An 18,651-nucleotide genomic window follows, 5' to 3' on the forward strand; every position below is an offset into this window, starting at 1 on the left:
TTATAAACTGTTTAATTATTCAGAAATGAATATGCATGGGCTGGGCTACTATACGCACTATAGGCCAATGTACGTCTTTAAGCTTTTTTGAGGACAAAACAGGGTTAAATGGCACTTGTCTCTTATTTCCAAGGCTGAAAATGCATATTTATATGAGTATGCAAAGGTCAAGGATTTGCCGTTACATATGCATTTGCCAGATGGCATCAAGCTAGAAAATAATGAACGAATAATTCAACACGGCCCTTTCTATGGGGTGCATGTATCAAAGCGGCGATGAGTGGGGTCGGGCAATGCGAGCGACCTGTCCGTGAACTCTTAAACTGGGCTTAGGGCTTAAACGAAACCGGTGTCTATAAGGCACATTTTAAAAGCAGACAAAATCCTTATGTTTTAGTGTAATGTAATGGCAATCAGATTTGATTGTGTTCATCAGACTGCGACAAGTCTTGATCACTAAATTGCCTTGTAAAGCAAACTATTTATACTGTAGGCTATCTGCAGCCGAAACCACTTGAAATTATTAGTATTATCTATTAGTAAGTTTATGAGTTAATATGGAACAAAAAGAATTTGTATGTTTCTTACTATTTATGTGTTATTTTTAAAACACTCAATTTATAAAGAGGCTATGTTCCGTGCCGTGCCTAACTTGCAAAACAATAAATAAGGCAAAATAAAAAAAAGTTAATTTAAGAAAATTCAAGATAACTAATTATATTATATTACGGTTAAAACTGAGAATTTAACGTTCAAAAGAGTTGTCAGTACATTTATTATCGTTTTTAAAATACACATTTACATATTTCTAAAATATACTATTATTTATATATATATATATTTCTTAAATAAAATAGCAAATTCCAATAAATGGCCAAATTTTTAATAATTCATAAATTTTATTTTACAGTGTTTTATGACGATTGAAAAAAAAATAGCATGGTAAATAAATAAATAAATAAATATTTAACTTTATGTTCTGCATTATCGAATTACCGAGGTTACAAAACACCACAAATCATTAGTGAATTACAAAGAATTTTCATTGAGCCCTTGTGGTCGTATTAATTCAGGATGAAACACAACTTGAAAAAAAACTATTGGTGCTCATTCAGATGACACCTGGCCAAGTTTGAAAACATGACTGTGCAAGTGTGGGGCTCTGAAAGCATTCATCAAGGCATCAGGCGATGCATCTGGTGGTTTAGGGACAGAAGAAGAAGAAGCGCTAATTAGGCAGGAATGGCCATTTCCCTCGTGACCCAGCGGGACCCTTGGCAAGCTGTTTAACATTATTAGTTAAGCAATTAAAAAGTTTGAATGCAAATGTAGCCTTTCGTTAAACCTCTAAAATGCAAACTATTCCGTGCTTGTATGATCCACATGATATACGCTTTATATGGGGTTACAACATATAATAGGGCAGCAAACATTTAAATCACAGAAGCAATTACAGTGCGTTAGAAATCACAAAGCAACAAGTGGCTGAGTTGTATAAATTAATATTCATGTCTGCGCTTGACATGAATATAAGGATTCACACAGCTTTGTTTTTCCAGAGCTTTTGGCTAACACGCGAAACAAATGAAATGTGCTTTGAATTCAAAAGTTCTGAGAAAGTAAAAAATACGAGGAAACAAAACAGATACATCTTACTGGGAGTGTGTGACCTACTGCCAGTCACATGTCTTTAACAATGTGGATGTTTCTAGCTTTAATGCTGGAGAAAAGCCTGGCCTCCTTCACAGGGCCCAGCGGTCAACCCAAAACAGGCACAATCTTTGTTCAAACAGGTTGTTTTTTAGTTTTAACTAACGCCCCCTTGGGCTTTATATGTGATTATCTTAGATGCAGTATGTGGATTAGACATATTTGCTTAGTTTGTCTGTATCACAGCTACTTTAGATTGCTTTGGCACTTTCGGGCTGTTCTAAAGGCAGTGTATATGGATGAACCTTCTTCGAAAAGTAAGTAAATAAAGCATTTTCAATTAAGTGGAAGTGATTGAGTGTAAATAAATTAAATGTTTTTTTTAACTTACAAATTTAAGTTTATGCCTTGTTGTAGTCGTGCCTTGTTTAGAATAAGCAAATAATCATAAAACAAATCATTGCAAACTACATTATATAAATATCATCTTTATATTTGATCCGTGAACTATCTTAAAGTGTGTATGCTTTAGAAACTGTGGAAAGAAATATTCCCTGTTGAGCGTAAAGAGTGCGCACACGTGGCCGGTTGGTGGCGACAGTACGTGCATGCTTGCGCACTTGAACTCGTTTAACCGTATGCTCAAAACACCCATACGTGACGCTTGTCAAGAAATACATTTTTACGTTACGTTTCAGGCCAAAAAATATCTGCTCATCTTAACATTTTTGTAATATTAAAGTAAACAATTTTCTGATCAAAATTATGATTAAACTACTTAAAATAGTGTAACTTAATGTTTTATTTAGCCATTTTTTAAATATTGACTACATTAAACACACATTTTAGGTTACCTTACAAAACATTGGGGCATTCATTTATCGTGCATTTATTTTAAGGTCCATTTTTCAATGTGCACTTTTCAAAGATGAACTAAGAAAAATTGCATAATATCAATACCCGTTTCCGCTCTATAATCATAATGCTTTGTCTCCATGCGGAAATATGGAGCCTTAGTTCATCTTTGTTGTGTCAGATATTATTTGTGTCTGAACGGACAGCCAAGCGCTGCATAAAGCCAATGAACGCCCTCTAGCCAATGACGAAAGTGATGCTGGTGCCCTCTCAGTGACTTCCTGTCCTGGAGCGACTGACCTCGGCGTGAACCAGTCCATGCTCGAGCTTGAACCGCGTCACCGTCATACAGGGTTTAAGACCATTAACTTCCAAATTAAAAACTGTAAGATCAGACTGTGTATATAATCAGAGCTATCACATCAATTAGACGGAAGATTATGTTAGGATATTTTTTATAATTTTGCACCTATGATGTGAGAAAGCAATAATCAGTTAAATTGAAAAGCCTAATCTGTTCACTATCCTCTTTGATCTGGAACAAGGAATCTGTAGCCTGGCTAACCATTTTACACACAAAAATGACATATCGACCAGCGAATGCAATTACACGAATCTAAAAAGAATCTGAAATAGGCTTAGCCTATATAACTTTATTATGATACTATTATTTCAATATGAAATGTAGGCCTATTAATAACACATATAGACATCGAAAAGAGCATGCAAATTTGACGTAAATAAAAATATCCACGAACTCGCGGGTAAAAAAAGTTTTAAATTTACCTAAAATAATTTAAATTGGACTAATTATATTTATGGTGTGCGGTATGGACTTCCGCCTTCGTTGCGCTGTTTGTGAATCTTGAAATAGTTATGCTCTCCAAAGAAAATGAGTCTGACTCAATGTAAAGTTATTTGTATGCGCTCGTGCACACGCCTTTATCGGTAAGGCACTTTTATATTAATATCTTTGCAGTTGTGGAGATTTTGATTATACCATAAAAATGATTACAATATGGTTTAATGTAGCAAGTAATGTAACTGCTTAGCCTCACTGGACGTAGTATAAGAGTATTAAAGATAGGCCTATGGATTTTTTTAAATAGATTAAGAAAATATGGTTCTGTTGGGTTTAGAAAAGGTCAGTAGTTCGAGGTATTAAGTATTAAACGATTAGGCACACAACTCGGATACATTTTTTTTTTTTGTATAAGGGGACGGAAAAACACAAAAAAATCTTATGCTTACAATTAATGCTACAGTTAAGGAAGAACCTAAAGTAATTACTAATGAGGGTAATCAGTGAGATATGTCCGAAATTCAATGAAAAGTTCATTGTGTACATTTATTCCACTGAATAAAGTACATGCCAATTTAATATCACACATATGCCCAAAAACATAACATAACGATAATTGAAAAGAGCCCAGGTCCAACGAAAAAGTTGAGTTATAATAAATATGATAATAAATGCTATGTTTACTAAATGGCATATATGCATTGTGAAAAAATTTAATTAATAATAAAGTGTATGAAAATAACATTTTAAAATATTAAACTATAAAATAACAGACGTAGGCTTATATTTATAACAGCATATTATAACGCACATATTTTGTATTAGACTTTCTAATGTAATATTTAAACATATCATGTGTATAGGATGTTGGCCCAACAATGGATTTAGTTAATAAAATCAAATACAAAAGTTGTATATTTAAACATGATAAACGTTATAACTGTGTAAATAGCGTTACCTTTATTATTGGCTAATGTTTATTTAGCCTACCCAAAAGAAATGTAGGTTTTAATTTTTTTTTACATTAGTGCCAAATATTATACCATAAAAAATAATGCTGTAACAAAATAGGTATGTTGTTATAATAGGCAAAAATACGCAGTTAGAGCTAAACATTGACAATTTTCAAAGATTTAAATAAACGAATGAATAAATAAATAAATAAATATTAAAGTATGGCGTTAGGAGTGCACGGGAAAATAAAAATGCAGGCCTATAGATTTAAAACACTGTCTTATTGTCAGATAGCGTACAGCTTTAATGCAGACTGTTAATAAACATTGGTTGATTGTTAATGCAAGAAATGCAAACCAGCATTTAGTTATAAAAAGTAATACAAAAAATAAATTAATAGCAATAGTAGTGGATCATTTTGCTACGGAGAAATAAGCTAAAAGTGGCCAATTAATAATAATAACAACAATAATAATAAAAACAATATAAACAAAGGCCTAATAAATTATTTTTAAATAGCAGTTAGTTGCTTTGTTTAACGAATACTCATAGGGTTCTTCTTTTCATTTTTTTTGACCAATTTAAACATTTCCAAGCAGTTATGAGTTTCAGTTTTGCTTTGGTTTGGGTATTTTTTATTTTTATATCATGAGGGTTAATTAATTTTTTTAATAAATCTCATTTTCACTGTAAAATGTAAAATTTGTTGACTAATTTTATAGGAACGCAACATAAAGCCACTTCCAAACTAGTGGGTAAAATATATTTTAACACTTGAAATTGCTGTTGTAAACAAACACATATAGACTATTTAAAGCCGAAAGACACGACACTAATAAACTATAGCTTTTCAACTTTTTCAACTTTGTGGTCCAATAACCTGGGAGGGCCGAGATATAATCCGCAGGTTGTGTAAAGCTGACCTTTTTAGTCGCCCGCCTGACAACCAAATCATAATGCTTGTCTATTGAAGTATGTTGTTAAAATTATATTTAAAAATAGAATTAAAGCTCCTATAGTTCCAAGAGCTCCTAGTTCTGTTTGATAGGACATGTATATTTTTATATAGCGTTTGATTATGAACTAAAGGTTGAAGCTACGCAAAAGACAAGGAATTATTTAGTGTCAAAAGTTATAATGCCCTTTTGGTTCTAATAAATATCCATTAATAATACCATCAATTTACATAAAAATGAATGGAGAATAATGTTAAGACACAGAGTGAGCATTTAAACGGAAGAAGAACTTGTTTCTACAATAAACGCGCCATGCCTGAGAGAGAAATTAAATCTTAACTCTCGCGGTGTTACGTCTGACGTTGCCAAGCAACCTTAGATCATCAACAAAGCCTGCCATAACGCGCACGTGACAGAGAGTAAACGACGGAAGAAATATACACTCGTACATCCAACAACATGTCATATAAACGTTATTTGGGCTGTCATAGCAAATTATCGAAAGAGGACCAGAAGTTTTACGACCTTAAGAACAAAGCGGCAGAGTACTACATGTCTAACGGGGTACCGGAGAAGATAGAGGGCGTCCTGAACGAGATGTTTTTCCAAAAGCCCCATGACATCTATGGTTATCTGGTGGGACCCATAAACACACTTATGCTATTTCAACGTAAAAGCTAAAATTACTTTTAAAGTTTGCAAGCAATTCATTCATATTCAGTTTAATTCTAATTTTTAAATGTGACTTTTATTAATATATAACAGAACTAATCTGAGAAAATTTTGCAAAAAGAGGTTGATCAGTTGAATATATTTTAATTACGTGGAACAATTACACGTACAATTAATATAGTTGTATCTAATGATGTTTCCTGGATGCAACAAAACTGTTTTTACCTTGACATAATGTAATCATTTTACGTGGGAATTTGCCACGTAACTAAAATACATTCAACCGATATAATTACACACAAACAGATTTTAATAAACTGAAATTAATAACATTTGTCTTTTTTTAGGCAAACTACTTTTCCAGGTATTCTTGTACTCCCGTGATTAGTAATATAACTGGAAGTGAGGTGTATGATGGAAGAGGACTGGCAGCGGTTCAGGCAAATGTGTACTGCGTCATCAGAAATGAGAAAAAGGTATCATGACATCATCCACACAGTTTAATCTTCTGAGCAATGAAAGAGCAACGCTGAGCAATAACATTTGTGTATTCTAGTGCTAAAAATAATAAAAATACACTACAATCAAATAAAAAAAAAAATCTAATAAAAACCGTGAATATTACTACATTTAAGTGCCTCTGTTGTGTTTTGGGTATGCAGGAATCTGATCGGCCTGTGACATTTCACCTTGTGCCATTTGCAAAAATGCTTCACAGTGAACACAATACATTTGTATTGACACTAAGATGAATTTAGATCTCATTGTGTCCACACACAATTAAAGCACGAGACTGTACTGTGTATTTGACTGAGATGCCACTAGCCCCAGTACGCGTGACCATCAGATCATTCTCTGTTTCCCTGCGTCTGTCTGTTCGGTCTTTTAACCGTTTCTGTTTGTAAAGCACTATGCCTTCTGGCATGGAGGCCATATTACAGTTCAGAGTGCTGCTGTTTTGGTTCTGCACAATCAGAGCTTATGACCTTAATGCAGAATGACAGAGAACAGCCCTGCTCTAGGCATGAGCTGGGAAGGAGAAGGGAGGTGCAAAAGGAGAGGAGAGAAAGAGAGAGAGAGAGAGAGAGAGAGAGAGAGGAGGAAACATTAGCATTTGATTAAAGGGAGGTGAGAAACGATAGTGAGAAAAACATCATCACGCTAGGAATGTGATGTCACACTGTTGTGTTCCCTTTCATCATTTAAACTGACCTCACCTATGAACTTTGTTTGGGTTTGGTTGACACAAATGAGTAAGGTTTAGGTGTTGGGCTAGGGGGACATTTTATTAAATACATTCATTTAATCATAAATTTTTAAACCTCAGGCTACTAAACAACATCAAATTGTTTCATTTAATATGTGTTTTTAATTTAATTTAAATTCTAAGTTTAAGAGTGTTTTATTTCATTTTTTCTTTGGGGGGGCGCAAAGGGATGCACCCTACACAAGGGTTTGGGGAAGTGCACCACTGAGAACTTCTGGATTACAAGGATACAATAGAATAGAATATACAGTTTGTACAGTATAAAAGTCATAACGTCAATAGAAAGTCCCCACCATAAAAACAAACGTGTGTGTGTGTGTGCGTACATGCGTGTATGTGGGTATCTGCAAATCAGTGTCCAAAATAAATTTTTAATTTGAGTCATATTTTTAATAGATTTAGAGGCATGCCTTTAAACTATATTTAAAAAATGCATGTCATCTTTTTATTCGTTTAAGCTAAATTCTCGTCATATCTGAAAAAATAGTTAACTTGCACTAATTTAATTTCATAAAAATACCTTTTGTTACAAATATCCTACACAATACACAAATTAAACTAAATTTCTGAGATTTCCCCCCTAATAACCTCATGCATTTCTGTCCCTGGTACAAATTTTAGATGGTTTGCAGTGCAGTGATGGGTGGCCCTTTTGATGATCTGTCTGAAGGCATTGCAGATTCAGGAGGCACGGTTTATAACAGTGACCACCAGCAACAGCTTTCCGTAACAACAGCTCTTAAGTGGATCAGAGAGCACCTCAGTCCAATGCTGCACGGATTCAACCCCACTGACCAAACCAATCTAGACAAACTGCTCAGGTGACCAATCATGCAATACCAAGCACAGACAGACCATCCACCAATCACCAAATCCACACAAACTTAACATGGAAAGTTACTATGTTCAAACCATCCTTGCGTCCGAAAATTGCCTACTGTGACAGTAGCTACTGAATTAGAAGTAGCCTACCTTTCGAGATGGTCCTCACTGCAGAACACGAGATCCAGGGGGCGGGGTTGGATCTAGATCCAACTCCTCCCACTTTATACTGTATACTTTGTTCCGTAAAATGAACCAGTATATTTGCGTTGTTGCAGCCCGCAATTAGTTGCATCATGTGATCGCCAACGTTTGCTTTTATCAGTTTAAGTGTACGTTTGATATAGTTGAGAATGATTCATAATTTAGTAAGTGATGATCACAGTTAGTGTAAGGGGAGGTAAGGGAGATGTTCCAGACAGGATGATAGCCTATCACTGAAGGGATTTATTTGTGACCTGGTTTACTGTACATTATCCCACTTATTACACATAAAAACACAAATTTATTTGATATCTTTTATCAGCACATTTAAAAAAACGTAAACTATGTTTAGGAAACCCGTTTCCTAATGGCTGTAAGCAAAGACGCGTTAAAACAAGTTCAAAGTCCCTACAAGATAAACATTAAATTTATTAATTTCTAAATAACTTGCCGTATATATATGTTAATAATTATGCATATTTATACTGTATACATTAACAAGTATTAAACTGCATGTGGTAAGGTTACTCTTAGTGCCCTAAATGTTTTACTCCAAACATTATAGCAAAAACACTTACATTTCACCTTAAAGTCACTACTTTTATTGTAGTCATAAGTAAAGTTTTTCTGTCAAAAGAATAACTTAATTTAGTTATGACTCAATGCGGAAATGGTAACGCAACAACACGTGTATGACGTGTCTTGTGGTAAAACTGCCGACTAAACAAAATACAGTGGGAAGAGATCACATTCAAGCTCACACCGGTGCCCAACGTTTTGCTACGGTTTCCGGGTTGAACAAAATGTTTCCTGGAAACGGTGTGCAACAGGTTTTAGATGCGTTTTCTCTTGTTTGGTGGGTGTTGAAATGTTGGCCCAATCAGCGGCAAGATGTATATAAGCCACGCGGTACTAAAGAGACAGCTCGCTCAATGGGTTTAAGTTTGAATGTTGTCTTTTATTCTGGACGGCAAGGTCAGTGACTGTAACATCGAGGGTATTTTACAGTATTAAACACACATTTATAACGATTTCATCAGACTTCAGAAACATTTAAAAAAAAGAACACAAAGAATGGCCTCTCAGCTATCATAGTTGCAACTCTGCGTCATCACAACAGGGTGTTCAACACATCACCGTTTCTGTTTAATAATCAGTATGCAACGTTTTGTCGGCGCAGAACGCAGCCCAAGATTTGGATCCAGCTCCACCCCTGGATCTGAATCCAACCCCGCCCCCTGGATCCAACCCCGCCCCCTTGATGTCGAGTTCTGCAGTGAGGCGCTACTGTACCTTTCACCTACTGTTTTTTGAATACTATGAATTCTGGCTTACTGCGTTTTGCCTACTATACAGTATGGAAGCAGGCGGTTTCGGACATGACCTATATGTTAAAACTTAAACACAATTGCATGGGTGTCACAATTGAGGTTGTGTATATGTCTGTTCTGTAGTGGTTTCCTTTTGGCACGTTACCTGGAAGACAAGAAAAGCTGTGAAAAAGTGGAGGGAGTGGAGGAGAAGTCAGAAACAGTTTCTGAAGCTCTGCCCCAGGCCCCTCCCCCCACGGTTCCTACTAAAGACAAAAAGGGAAGCGAAAAAGGTGAAAAATTTTAGAACTTCTATTCTTTCACAAATTTTGCCATATTAACAGGGCATTTGGATGCATAGTAAACCTGTAGTGTGATGCTACAGCATTTCAAGTTAAAACTAAATCAAAAAAGTTCTAGGATCAAAGATATAATGTTTTTAGGAGCACATGTTAGTTCCGACCATGTCAGTGAGATGTAAAGATGAGAGGTTATTACAGTAAGTGAAACTAAGGAACTCAACCTGCACTTTCCTGTCATGAAAAATTCCACATTGCTCTATTTTGTAGAAACTACTAGGATTTGCTTCTAGTTCCATTAGCAGCTTGTACTGAAACTCTCCAGGGTACCTTCTCCATCTTATGGTGACTCTAGTTTGACCTTTATTCCAACAAAGACCTCTAACCACTGCAAAAAAACGTTACCTCTAAAAATATTTTAGTTTACTGTAAATGGTGATGGCACGGTCACACAGAGCTCACTGTGGGGACAATCAGGTTTTTGTTGTTGTTTATATAAGTCTACGTGGTGTTTTTAATACGTTTTAAGACAACTAATGTGCAAATTCATCATTCAACACCATTGCTGAATATTTTTTCCATAAAATTCGATATAAAATTGTGTATATTTGTGGTCCAAGGTGGTGCGAAAGACTGGAGCCGGGGACTAATTTGCAGATTCAATGGTTCGAACTGGGGTGCGTTTCCCAAAAGCATCGTTAGCCAACTACTGTCGTATGTTTTTTATCGTTACAGACAAAATTCAAGGATTTGGTATTTCCCGAAACCATAGTTCAAACGAACATTCGCAAGGGGTGCATTTCCCAAAATCAACTATGGTCGCAAGTTCGGTCGTTACCAATAGAGTTCAATGGTAACAACGACCATAGTTAGCTAACGATGCTTTTAGGAAACGCACCCCAGCATCGCAAACTTGTGTGGTTTGAACGACAGCTCTTCACCTGTGGTTAGAAGCATAGTTCCGTGTTATTATAATATGTAGACTTACGTTGATCATGTTTTTCAACAAAAGAAGCAAAAAAACACATGTAGTGCATTCTATATCCATCATTATTAAAATATACACATTATTTTACGTCTTTAAGTTTGTGAACAGAATTAAAGCGCTGTTTTTGAAAACTGCGCCTGTGCGCAGCCCTACGAGCTTTGAAGGATTAGTTCATTTTCTTGGGAAGAATCCAGAAAATTTACTCACCACCATTATATCCAAAATGTTGATGTCTTTTTTGTGAAGAAATTATGTTTTTTGAGGAAAACATTCAAGAGTTTTTCTCATTTTAATGGACCTAAACACTTAACAGTTTTAATGCAGTTTAAAACTGCAGTTTCAATGGAGCTTCAAAGGACTCTAAACGATCCCAAACAAGGCATAAGGTCTTATCTAGAGAAACGGAAAAAAATATGCACTTTTGAATGACAACTTCTCTTCTTTCTCCGGCTGTGCGACGAGCCAGCGCGACCTCACGTAATTCCCTAATGCCGTGGAAAGGTCACGTGTTACATATAAGAAACGCACATTTGCGGACCATTTTAAACAATAAACTGACACAAAGACATTAATTAGTATCATTCAAAATAAAACAACGTCGAACCGGTCCTATTTCCCCACACTTGTAAACACTGTGGCATAGTTTTGCATACGTCATCCTTGACCTCTTGACGTGATGAAGTATTGTCTGAGGTTGCGCTGGTGCGTCGCAGGACCGGGGGAGGACGAGGGGTTGTGGTTTGAAAGTGCATATTTTTTATTTTTCTTGCCAAAAATGACAATCGTTTCACAGGATGGGACCCATGTGCCTCGTTTGGGATCGTTTGGAGTCCTTTAAAGCCGCAATTTTGAGCTGCACTGGAACTGTTGGGTGTTGGGGTCTATTAAAGTCCATTAAAATGAGACATGGTTGGTGAGTAAATTGTTTGGATTTTTTTTTGAGAAAATGGACTAATCCTTTAAGACCCTGGGAGATGTGACGTAAGAGGGAACTTAGACATGAATAAAATATCTTGATCTTGATATCTTCCGAATGATGCGTGTACGTTACTTACAGCAATAATCTGACGTTAAATCAATTTAAACAGATTAATTAGTACTCCACCTCCCACGTGACATCATCAACAATGTGTCGAACCAACATGGTTCAAAGGACGAATGTGCGAGAAAGTTACTATGTTTTCGGGAAACAGTCGTGACTAGGTAGTTTCTCCAACTATGCATCTTACTATGGTGGTGCAGCAGCGAGTTATGTCGTTGTTCGGGAAACGAACCCCTGTGCGATTGAGTAGAGGCTGGCACTAATTTGCATGTTCATAAATCCGTGTATACTAAATGTAGAAAAACTTCTATATTATGATGCTCAAAGATGCATTTAAATGATAAAATTCTTGACTACAGGGAATCTTTAAGATCACATGACAGGTCAAATACAATTTTTGCTTCGGTAGCTCCCCTCTTATTGGACATTCTTGGCTGCAAAATCAATTAATCATGGGTGACATATACACCAATCAATATAACCATTAATAAACTTTCTATTTTGCCGGATCTGTCCAATACATGTAAGATAAATGACTAGCAAGCCGGTGAAACATAAAATTGCTGGACCGTCCTTCTGACAGCAATTTGACCTCTTTATCCCTACAATGTTTTTCTTTCAATTTATTTCTGCTTTCCAGGTAAAAAAGCGCAAAGCACAGAGAAGCTTTTTCCTCCTGCAGAACCCCCAGTGCCCAGGCTGCCAGGGGCCATCGCAGTGGGTGTGGTTTCTTTGGCCGTAGCTAAAACGGCTGCCCAACTTATAGGAGCGCCCTTATACAGACACATCACATCAATAAGAGTCCAGCAGGTAAACGCATGCATCAGATCAATTTGAACCAGGGACATTGCGCCATACGATCTACTGCCTGCACTGCTGATTTCCACAAGTCTTTTTTTAACTTTAGTGGTCCAACCAGAAATTAGTGGGCGGAGCTAGTGTAAATACTGTTTGCTAACAAGGGACGCTATATTTGTAAATAGACACTGCACACAAACACACACATTGTTCCCACACCTTAGTTAACTTCAAATTCAAGGAACTATCAAGGACTTTCCAGGTCCAATACCCTCAAATTCAAGGATTAAATGTGTGGACACATTTCAAGTGAGAGCAAGGTTACATCGTGTTACCTTTAATGATACATTGTTACAGTTCACTGCGGTGACACTTTGGGGACGCCTCCAGGGGTATGTGTGTCTGAATGTGTATATCAAATTCAATCAATGTTGAGGCTTAACGACAAAGACAGGGTGACGCGGGAGCCAGGAAGTATATCGCTATCTGAAATATTGCCAAAGACGGCGTTACAGGGACGCAGGAAGTATGACACGGGAGACGTAGCGTCTCGTTCCCTTCTCAGGGAACAACAGTTACATAGTAATCCGAGACTTTTTCATGTGTCAAACACAACTATGCAAAAAAGCATTTTTGTATTAATCAACATTCGCATACAGAACATATAAGCGTTTAAAGTGAACATTTTAGCATGTGTGCTTAAAAAGTCTAGAATTTTTATGATATTATCCTACACTACACAGGGAATAATATGGATTTTTTTTCCAGAAAACTTCTTGCATAAAATAGATTCAAGCACTTTCAATGACCTGTACCTATGTGGGTGATTCTCACGAAACCATTGAAACACCACGGCACTAATGATTTTAGCTTTAAAATGTGTAATATAGTAACATTAAAAAGCATCAGAATTAACACAATACTGTGTTCTACCTTGCACAATGTGTGATTTCAACATAAGAATTTATAATTGTAAATTTAATTTATTATTAATATATTTTCTGCTGAAATTCTCATTACCGCAATGTGTCCGGCTGTGTTTGAACATGCTTTATGTTGTAATTTAATCAAATTAACACAAAAATATTAAGAAAAAAATAAATGGATGTTTTGCTAGACTACTTTAGATGACATAAAAAATATTTACTGAATATTTATGTATAATAATAATTAAGAAAATTTAGGAAAATGATGTGTTCATGCCTGATGTTCTCATCCTCCGCAACACTTTTTGAGAACAGTTTAAGCACACATACAGAATTTTAATAAAGTTTGATTTAGAGTGACCAAGCACATGGACCAGTTACTTCAAGATGGCTACCAGGTAAGATCATTTTTTTACAGTTAATTTGAAATATTGTCTTGTCAGAATGCTTACACGACATTTTGATTATCATTACCGCAACAGATGCTTATTAAATGTTAATTTAATTAATAGAAGCATAATACTTTGATTTTAAATGCATGTGCAGAATCTCCAAATTATGTTCTTTCAGGTTTGTCATGTCATTTTGAAAATATGTCAGTGTTGATGTTTTCTGACTGTTGCGGTAATGAGATTTTTTAGGACTATTTTTTTAAATTATGTTACAAAAAGTGTTAAATGATAAGTAAAGGTTTTTAAATTAATGTTCCCATTTACTCCAGACTTTGTTTTTCAATGTCTGGTGGGAAAAAAAGTAAATTTAAGCAATTTTTACATTTTCATGCTTGACATTTTTAAAACCAAGTTTTCGTGAGAATCACCCATGTATGTATATTTTCAAAAACTTCCCAGGGCCTATTTTTTCCCCAGATTCACAAACTTTCAAAGATTTCAAGGACCTGTGGGAACCCTGCACATAAAATTAGTCCCATCAAAACCATCACATACAAATACACAAAAATATGATGTTGTGGGAAAATATAGGGTTGTGTAGAAGTTGCATTGTGGAAGATTGAATACAGATACAAATACTAAAGGTCACTCTGATAATAGGACAATCAAAGACTGGCCATCATGAGGAACAAGGATACTCTCATGTTAACCTTATCTTCTTTCATTCCTCTAAATAACGCTTTTTAGGCTCCAAATAAGATTCACATGCCCACACCAATGATTACAATACTAAGCTGTGGAAAAACCTCTCTGGGTAAACTCAACCTATTGGACGAGGTCATCCTACTACCCACATCATCACAAAGAGTCCGACAAGTATGTATGTTCTCAAGGATCACACACATATACACTGTTAGGGCCATGTTCTAGACTGTGTGCTTGCAAATATTCAATATAGTTCATACGGTTCAAGTGACCACCATAAGGGCAAGAAGACAATTTTTTGAGTAAACTAACCCTTCAAGTGTCTGTGTCTGTGTGTGTTGACCTCGCAGGTCATTGGCATGGGCCTTGAGTTGCAGTCTGAAATGAGGAGAATTGTTAATGGATCTGCATGTAAAGCTGGGGTAAGGATGGTCACATAGGGCTTTGCTCCTCGACAAAAGCACATAATGCTCTATGCTTTGGCTCACACAAAAGCATCAGGCAGCACACAAATTAGGTGTGAATTTTTTTGATGCTTTGATGGGGCAATTATCCGCACATCACCATCTGAATGAAATAAACAGGCCCAAATCACGTGCAGGGCTTGTGAAAGCCGATTGAACCACTTAACAGCATGTCACACAATAAATATATATTTATGTTTGGATGGAAGGCTATTACTGATGTATTGTGCATTGTGGGAACCTTATACACGAACGGTATAGCCTCTTGTGTAGTGGGCAGTGCTCCGACATATGGTGCAGACATAGTTTCGGCTACCCGAGTTCGAATCCCGGCTCGAGGTCCTTTGCCGATTCCGTACCCCTTTCACTATCCTGTCTTACACTCGTACAGAAAAAAGGTACAAAAGTTGTCACTGGGATGGCACCAATATTGATACAGATATGTAACTTTGAGGTACCAGTATATGATATTTCAATACCAAATCTCTCTTTATTCTCACCTTCAGCCTGTGGGTATATCAGAAGCGGGATCATTACAGATCGGGTTTGAACGTCCTGAACAGGCTCTGGATCTGGTCACAGAGGCGTGTACCAACCTAAAGCTGCCTCTTGGTTCGGACCTGCGCTTAGCTGTAAACTGCGCTGCTCACTGTCTCATGGATTATGTAAGCGAGGGGCGTTCCCTAAAAGCAAATCTAAATAAAAAATTTTAGTCATAATAACCATGTGTTTTTACGTCTTCAGTCACGTGGAAAGTACGAAGTGATGTCAGGGTGTCACAAATACCCAGATGAGCTGGTGGACCTGTATGAGGGTCTGATTAATAAATATCCATCCGTCACAGCCCTCATTGATCCTTTCAGAAAAGAGGTTGGATAATTTTAACCCCTTATTTATCTGTGTAAAACCCCAAATAATTTAAATGACAGTGTGTTTTGTGTTTAGGATGTAGAACAGTGGCAAAAGCTGACCTCGTTGATTGGTCAGTCATGCTGCTTGATTGCAGATGCTGCCTCCAATCCCTGTCCTTGCTGGATTGATGCGAAACCCCTCCCACCTGGGGTCACCAGAACTTTTATTAGGCATCACAGTGATATGACAATCTCTGACCTTATACAGGGATTAACAGACAGAAGCGGTAGGTTCCCAACATGAACAAAGACGAATATAGAGGATGATAGAGACATACAAAGATATTATTATTACTGTAATTGTACTATAAATATGTTTATCTCGTCTTGCACCAGTTTTGTTATGTACTGGTAACCCCTCCTTTTATGCATTGGGACACAGAGACGATATTGGCTGCAGACAGTGCTGAGACTGGTGATACATCAGTTGTTGACCTGGTAGGTTATATTTCCTGATTTATTATTTGTGCGTTTCAGTGTTTTATACATGCACATACTATGCATTTAGATCCTGATAACAACCTGCTATAAAAGTATAGTTCATCCAAACCGAAGTAAATTGAGTGTGTTGGTCGACATAAACGAAATGTATGTGGTTCTATTGTAGGCCGTAGGGCTGGGTGTGTCTTTTCTCAAACTGGGCGGGTTGAGAGGTGGAGAACGAATGGACAAATACAATCGTTTGATGGCGATTGAAGAAGAACTGGAGCAGGAGGGGATTTTGGGTACAATTCGCTCTTTCATACATTCACACACAATGGCAACAATGGAAAACTACCATGTACAGCATTTATAGTCAGTAAACTGCTGCTGCTTTTTAAAGTATGGTAGTTTTGTGTCTTGCAGGTGCCAGAGAAAATAAACTGCTTCAGTCGGATCCATCAGAAACACTTACGGCTGTGATTCTGTGAACGGGTCTCATAAATGACATCAGGCTTGCGTAAGCTGATTTTATGACATTGAAATTCACAAAAAAAAAATTATTTACAATGCAAGTCACCCATACACTGAATCAATTAAAACATATAAAAAGCAAAACTGTACTTTGTTTATTATAAATAAAAAATAAAAGCTACACATAATTTTCTTTTTATTTTAACATTGTCCTCCATATAATTATTGTATGTGTGAATAAAATTTCATTTTCAATTTTTTTTAATATTTCAAAATCAACCTGACCAATTTTTTTTTGTGTGTGTGTGTGTGTGACCAGCAGTTCCATGAGATCCTTAACTTTTCTTGTGCCCCACGTTTTCCTACAAGGAAAAATTACAATAATTATTACGCAAAATGGTAATAAATAAATGTTTTCCAAAATTGTGACCCTGTCTGTGAAATACAGGTTTAAATGGTTCACTCCACTTTCTTAAAAATAAATCCAGATAATTTACCCTCATGTCATTCAAGATGGTGATGTCTTTCTTTGTTCAGATTTTCACAAAAAAAAACATTTTATGATTTTTCTCAATTTAATAGATTTTATTGGACTCCAACAGTTGACAGTTTCAATGCAGTTTAAAAATGCATTTTCAATGTAGCTTCAAAGGTCTTTAAACGATCCCAAATGAGGCATAAGGGTCTTATCTAGCAATGAAATTGTCATTGTCAAAAATAAAAAAGATGTACTTTTAAACCACAACTTCTCGTCTTGCACTAGCCATGTGACTCGCCAGTGTGACTAGGGATGCACCGAAATGAAAATTCTTGGCCGAAAACCGAAAAAGAGGAAACCAAGGCCGAAAAACCGAAACCGAAACACCGAAATAAATTATTATGCCAATTATTATTACAAATTTATGGCTATCACTGTGTACTAACTTTACTAGGGGTGTGTGACGGATCACGGTTCAGACAACATTACAGTTTTTGAGGGACTGATCAGATTATTTTTCAGATCAGCAAAAAGTGGGTGGGGAAAATCTAATAACAAATAAAGAAATTGCAAACATGTATAAAAAAAAGAACAAAGTTGCACATTAATAAGGGCTAAAATTAGTATTAGGTACAGAAATTGAATTAAATGAGTCATAACACTGTCTTTATTGTATAAATTAAATATATTATTATTTTTAGAGCTACAGAAGTGATTTTCTCTTTGTCTTGGGTTGTTTGATTAACATTAATAACACAGACTTAAGTAGGTTGATTGAGCTTACTGCCTCTTTAAATAAGCAGAGACTTGTTTCTGACTGTAATCTATATCTACACTTAAGACATAAACAAATGTTTTTATTAGAAAAGAAATACTTTGGAGATAATTTTGTTTATATGTGCCCTGTCAATAACAGAAAGATTTTATGTTCGCTTGTTTGCGTCTCACTCGTGTGTGCACTATTGAGGGGACAGAGACCGAGGGCGAATCCCAAACAGCGCAGCATAAAAACGTTACGTTGTTTTCATTGCTTTATTCGGCACATGTATGTAATGGACTACAGTATGAGACACATTTGCGCGACTCTCTCTAAAGTTTACACATCAAGAGTTCTGATCTTTGAAGGGCATACTCACTGTGATGATCACGTCTGGACCGGACACATTCAACCGCATCTGCCTCTGTGCGTACAGACAACTGCTCACTTAAGCGCCTTTTTGCGGTTAAATACATCCACACCGCATACATGTTGCTTCAGACAA

The 18,651-nt window shown here is 36.3% G+C and overlaps 2 protein-coding genes across 3 annotated transcripts in view; one reads left to right on the top strand and one right to left on the bottom strand.

Moving 5' to 3' along the window:
- Positions 1–1,786: 1,786 nt before the first annotated feature.
- eno4 (enolase 4) lies at positions 1,787–17,099 on the top strand. 2 transcript variants are annotated; one of them, XM_055172731.2, is made up of 13 exons: positions 1,787–1,967; positions 6,237–6,365; positions 7,778–7,977; positions 9,637–9,785; positions 12,462–12,631; positions 14,685–14,813; positions 14,993–15,064; positions 15,613–15,771; positions 15,851–15,976; positions 16,052–16,244; positions 16,400–16,455; positions 16,625–16,742; positions 16,864–17,099. In XM_055172731.2, the coding sequence occupies exons 1-13, from the start codon at positions 1,950–1,952 to the stop codon at positions 16,926–16,928; spliced, it is 1,584 nt and encodes a 527-aa protein (XP_055028706.2). In that variant the 5' UTR covers positions 1,787–1,949; the 3' UTR covers positions 16,929–17,099. The 2 variants fall into 2 exon arrangements, with proteins under 2 accessions (XP_055028706.2, XP_055028705.2); XM_055172730.2 differs by lacking the exon at positions 1,787–1,967 and adding an exon at positions 5,578–5,853.
- Positions 17,091–18,651, bottom strand: part of shtn1 (shootin 1) — a 55,340-nt gene continuing 53,779 nt past the window's right edge. The window contains exon 17 of the mRNA XM_055172733.2: positions 17,091–17,273. The gene's annotated coding sequence lies outside the window, so the exon portion shown is untranslated. The remainder of the gene's footprint in view (positions 17,274–18,651) is intronic.

Source organism: Misgurnus anguillicaudatus, chromosome 7 (assembly GCF_027580225.2).
Source record: "Misgurnus anguillicaudatus chromosome 7, ASM2758022v2, whole genome shotgun sequence".
NCBI classification, from domain to species: Eukaryota; Metazoa; Chordata; class Actinopteri; order Cypriniformes; family Cobitidae; genus Misgurnus; species Misgurnus anguillicaudatus.

Excerpts from the sequence above, each read along its gene's own strand:
- eno4 (XM_055172730.2), top strand. The coding sequence starts at position 5,677 with ATGTCATATAAACGTTATTTGGGCTGTCATAGCAAATTATCGAAAGAG. Across the intron at positions 15,065-15,612 it reads GATCTGCATGTAAAGCTGGG|CCTGTGGGTATATCAGAAGC; the intron begins GTAAGGATGGTC and ends TCTCACCTTCAG. Across the intron at positions 16,456-16,624 it reads ATACATCAGTTGTTGACCTG|GCCGTAGGGCTGGGTGTGTC; the intron begins GTAGGTTATATT and ends GTTCTATTGTAG.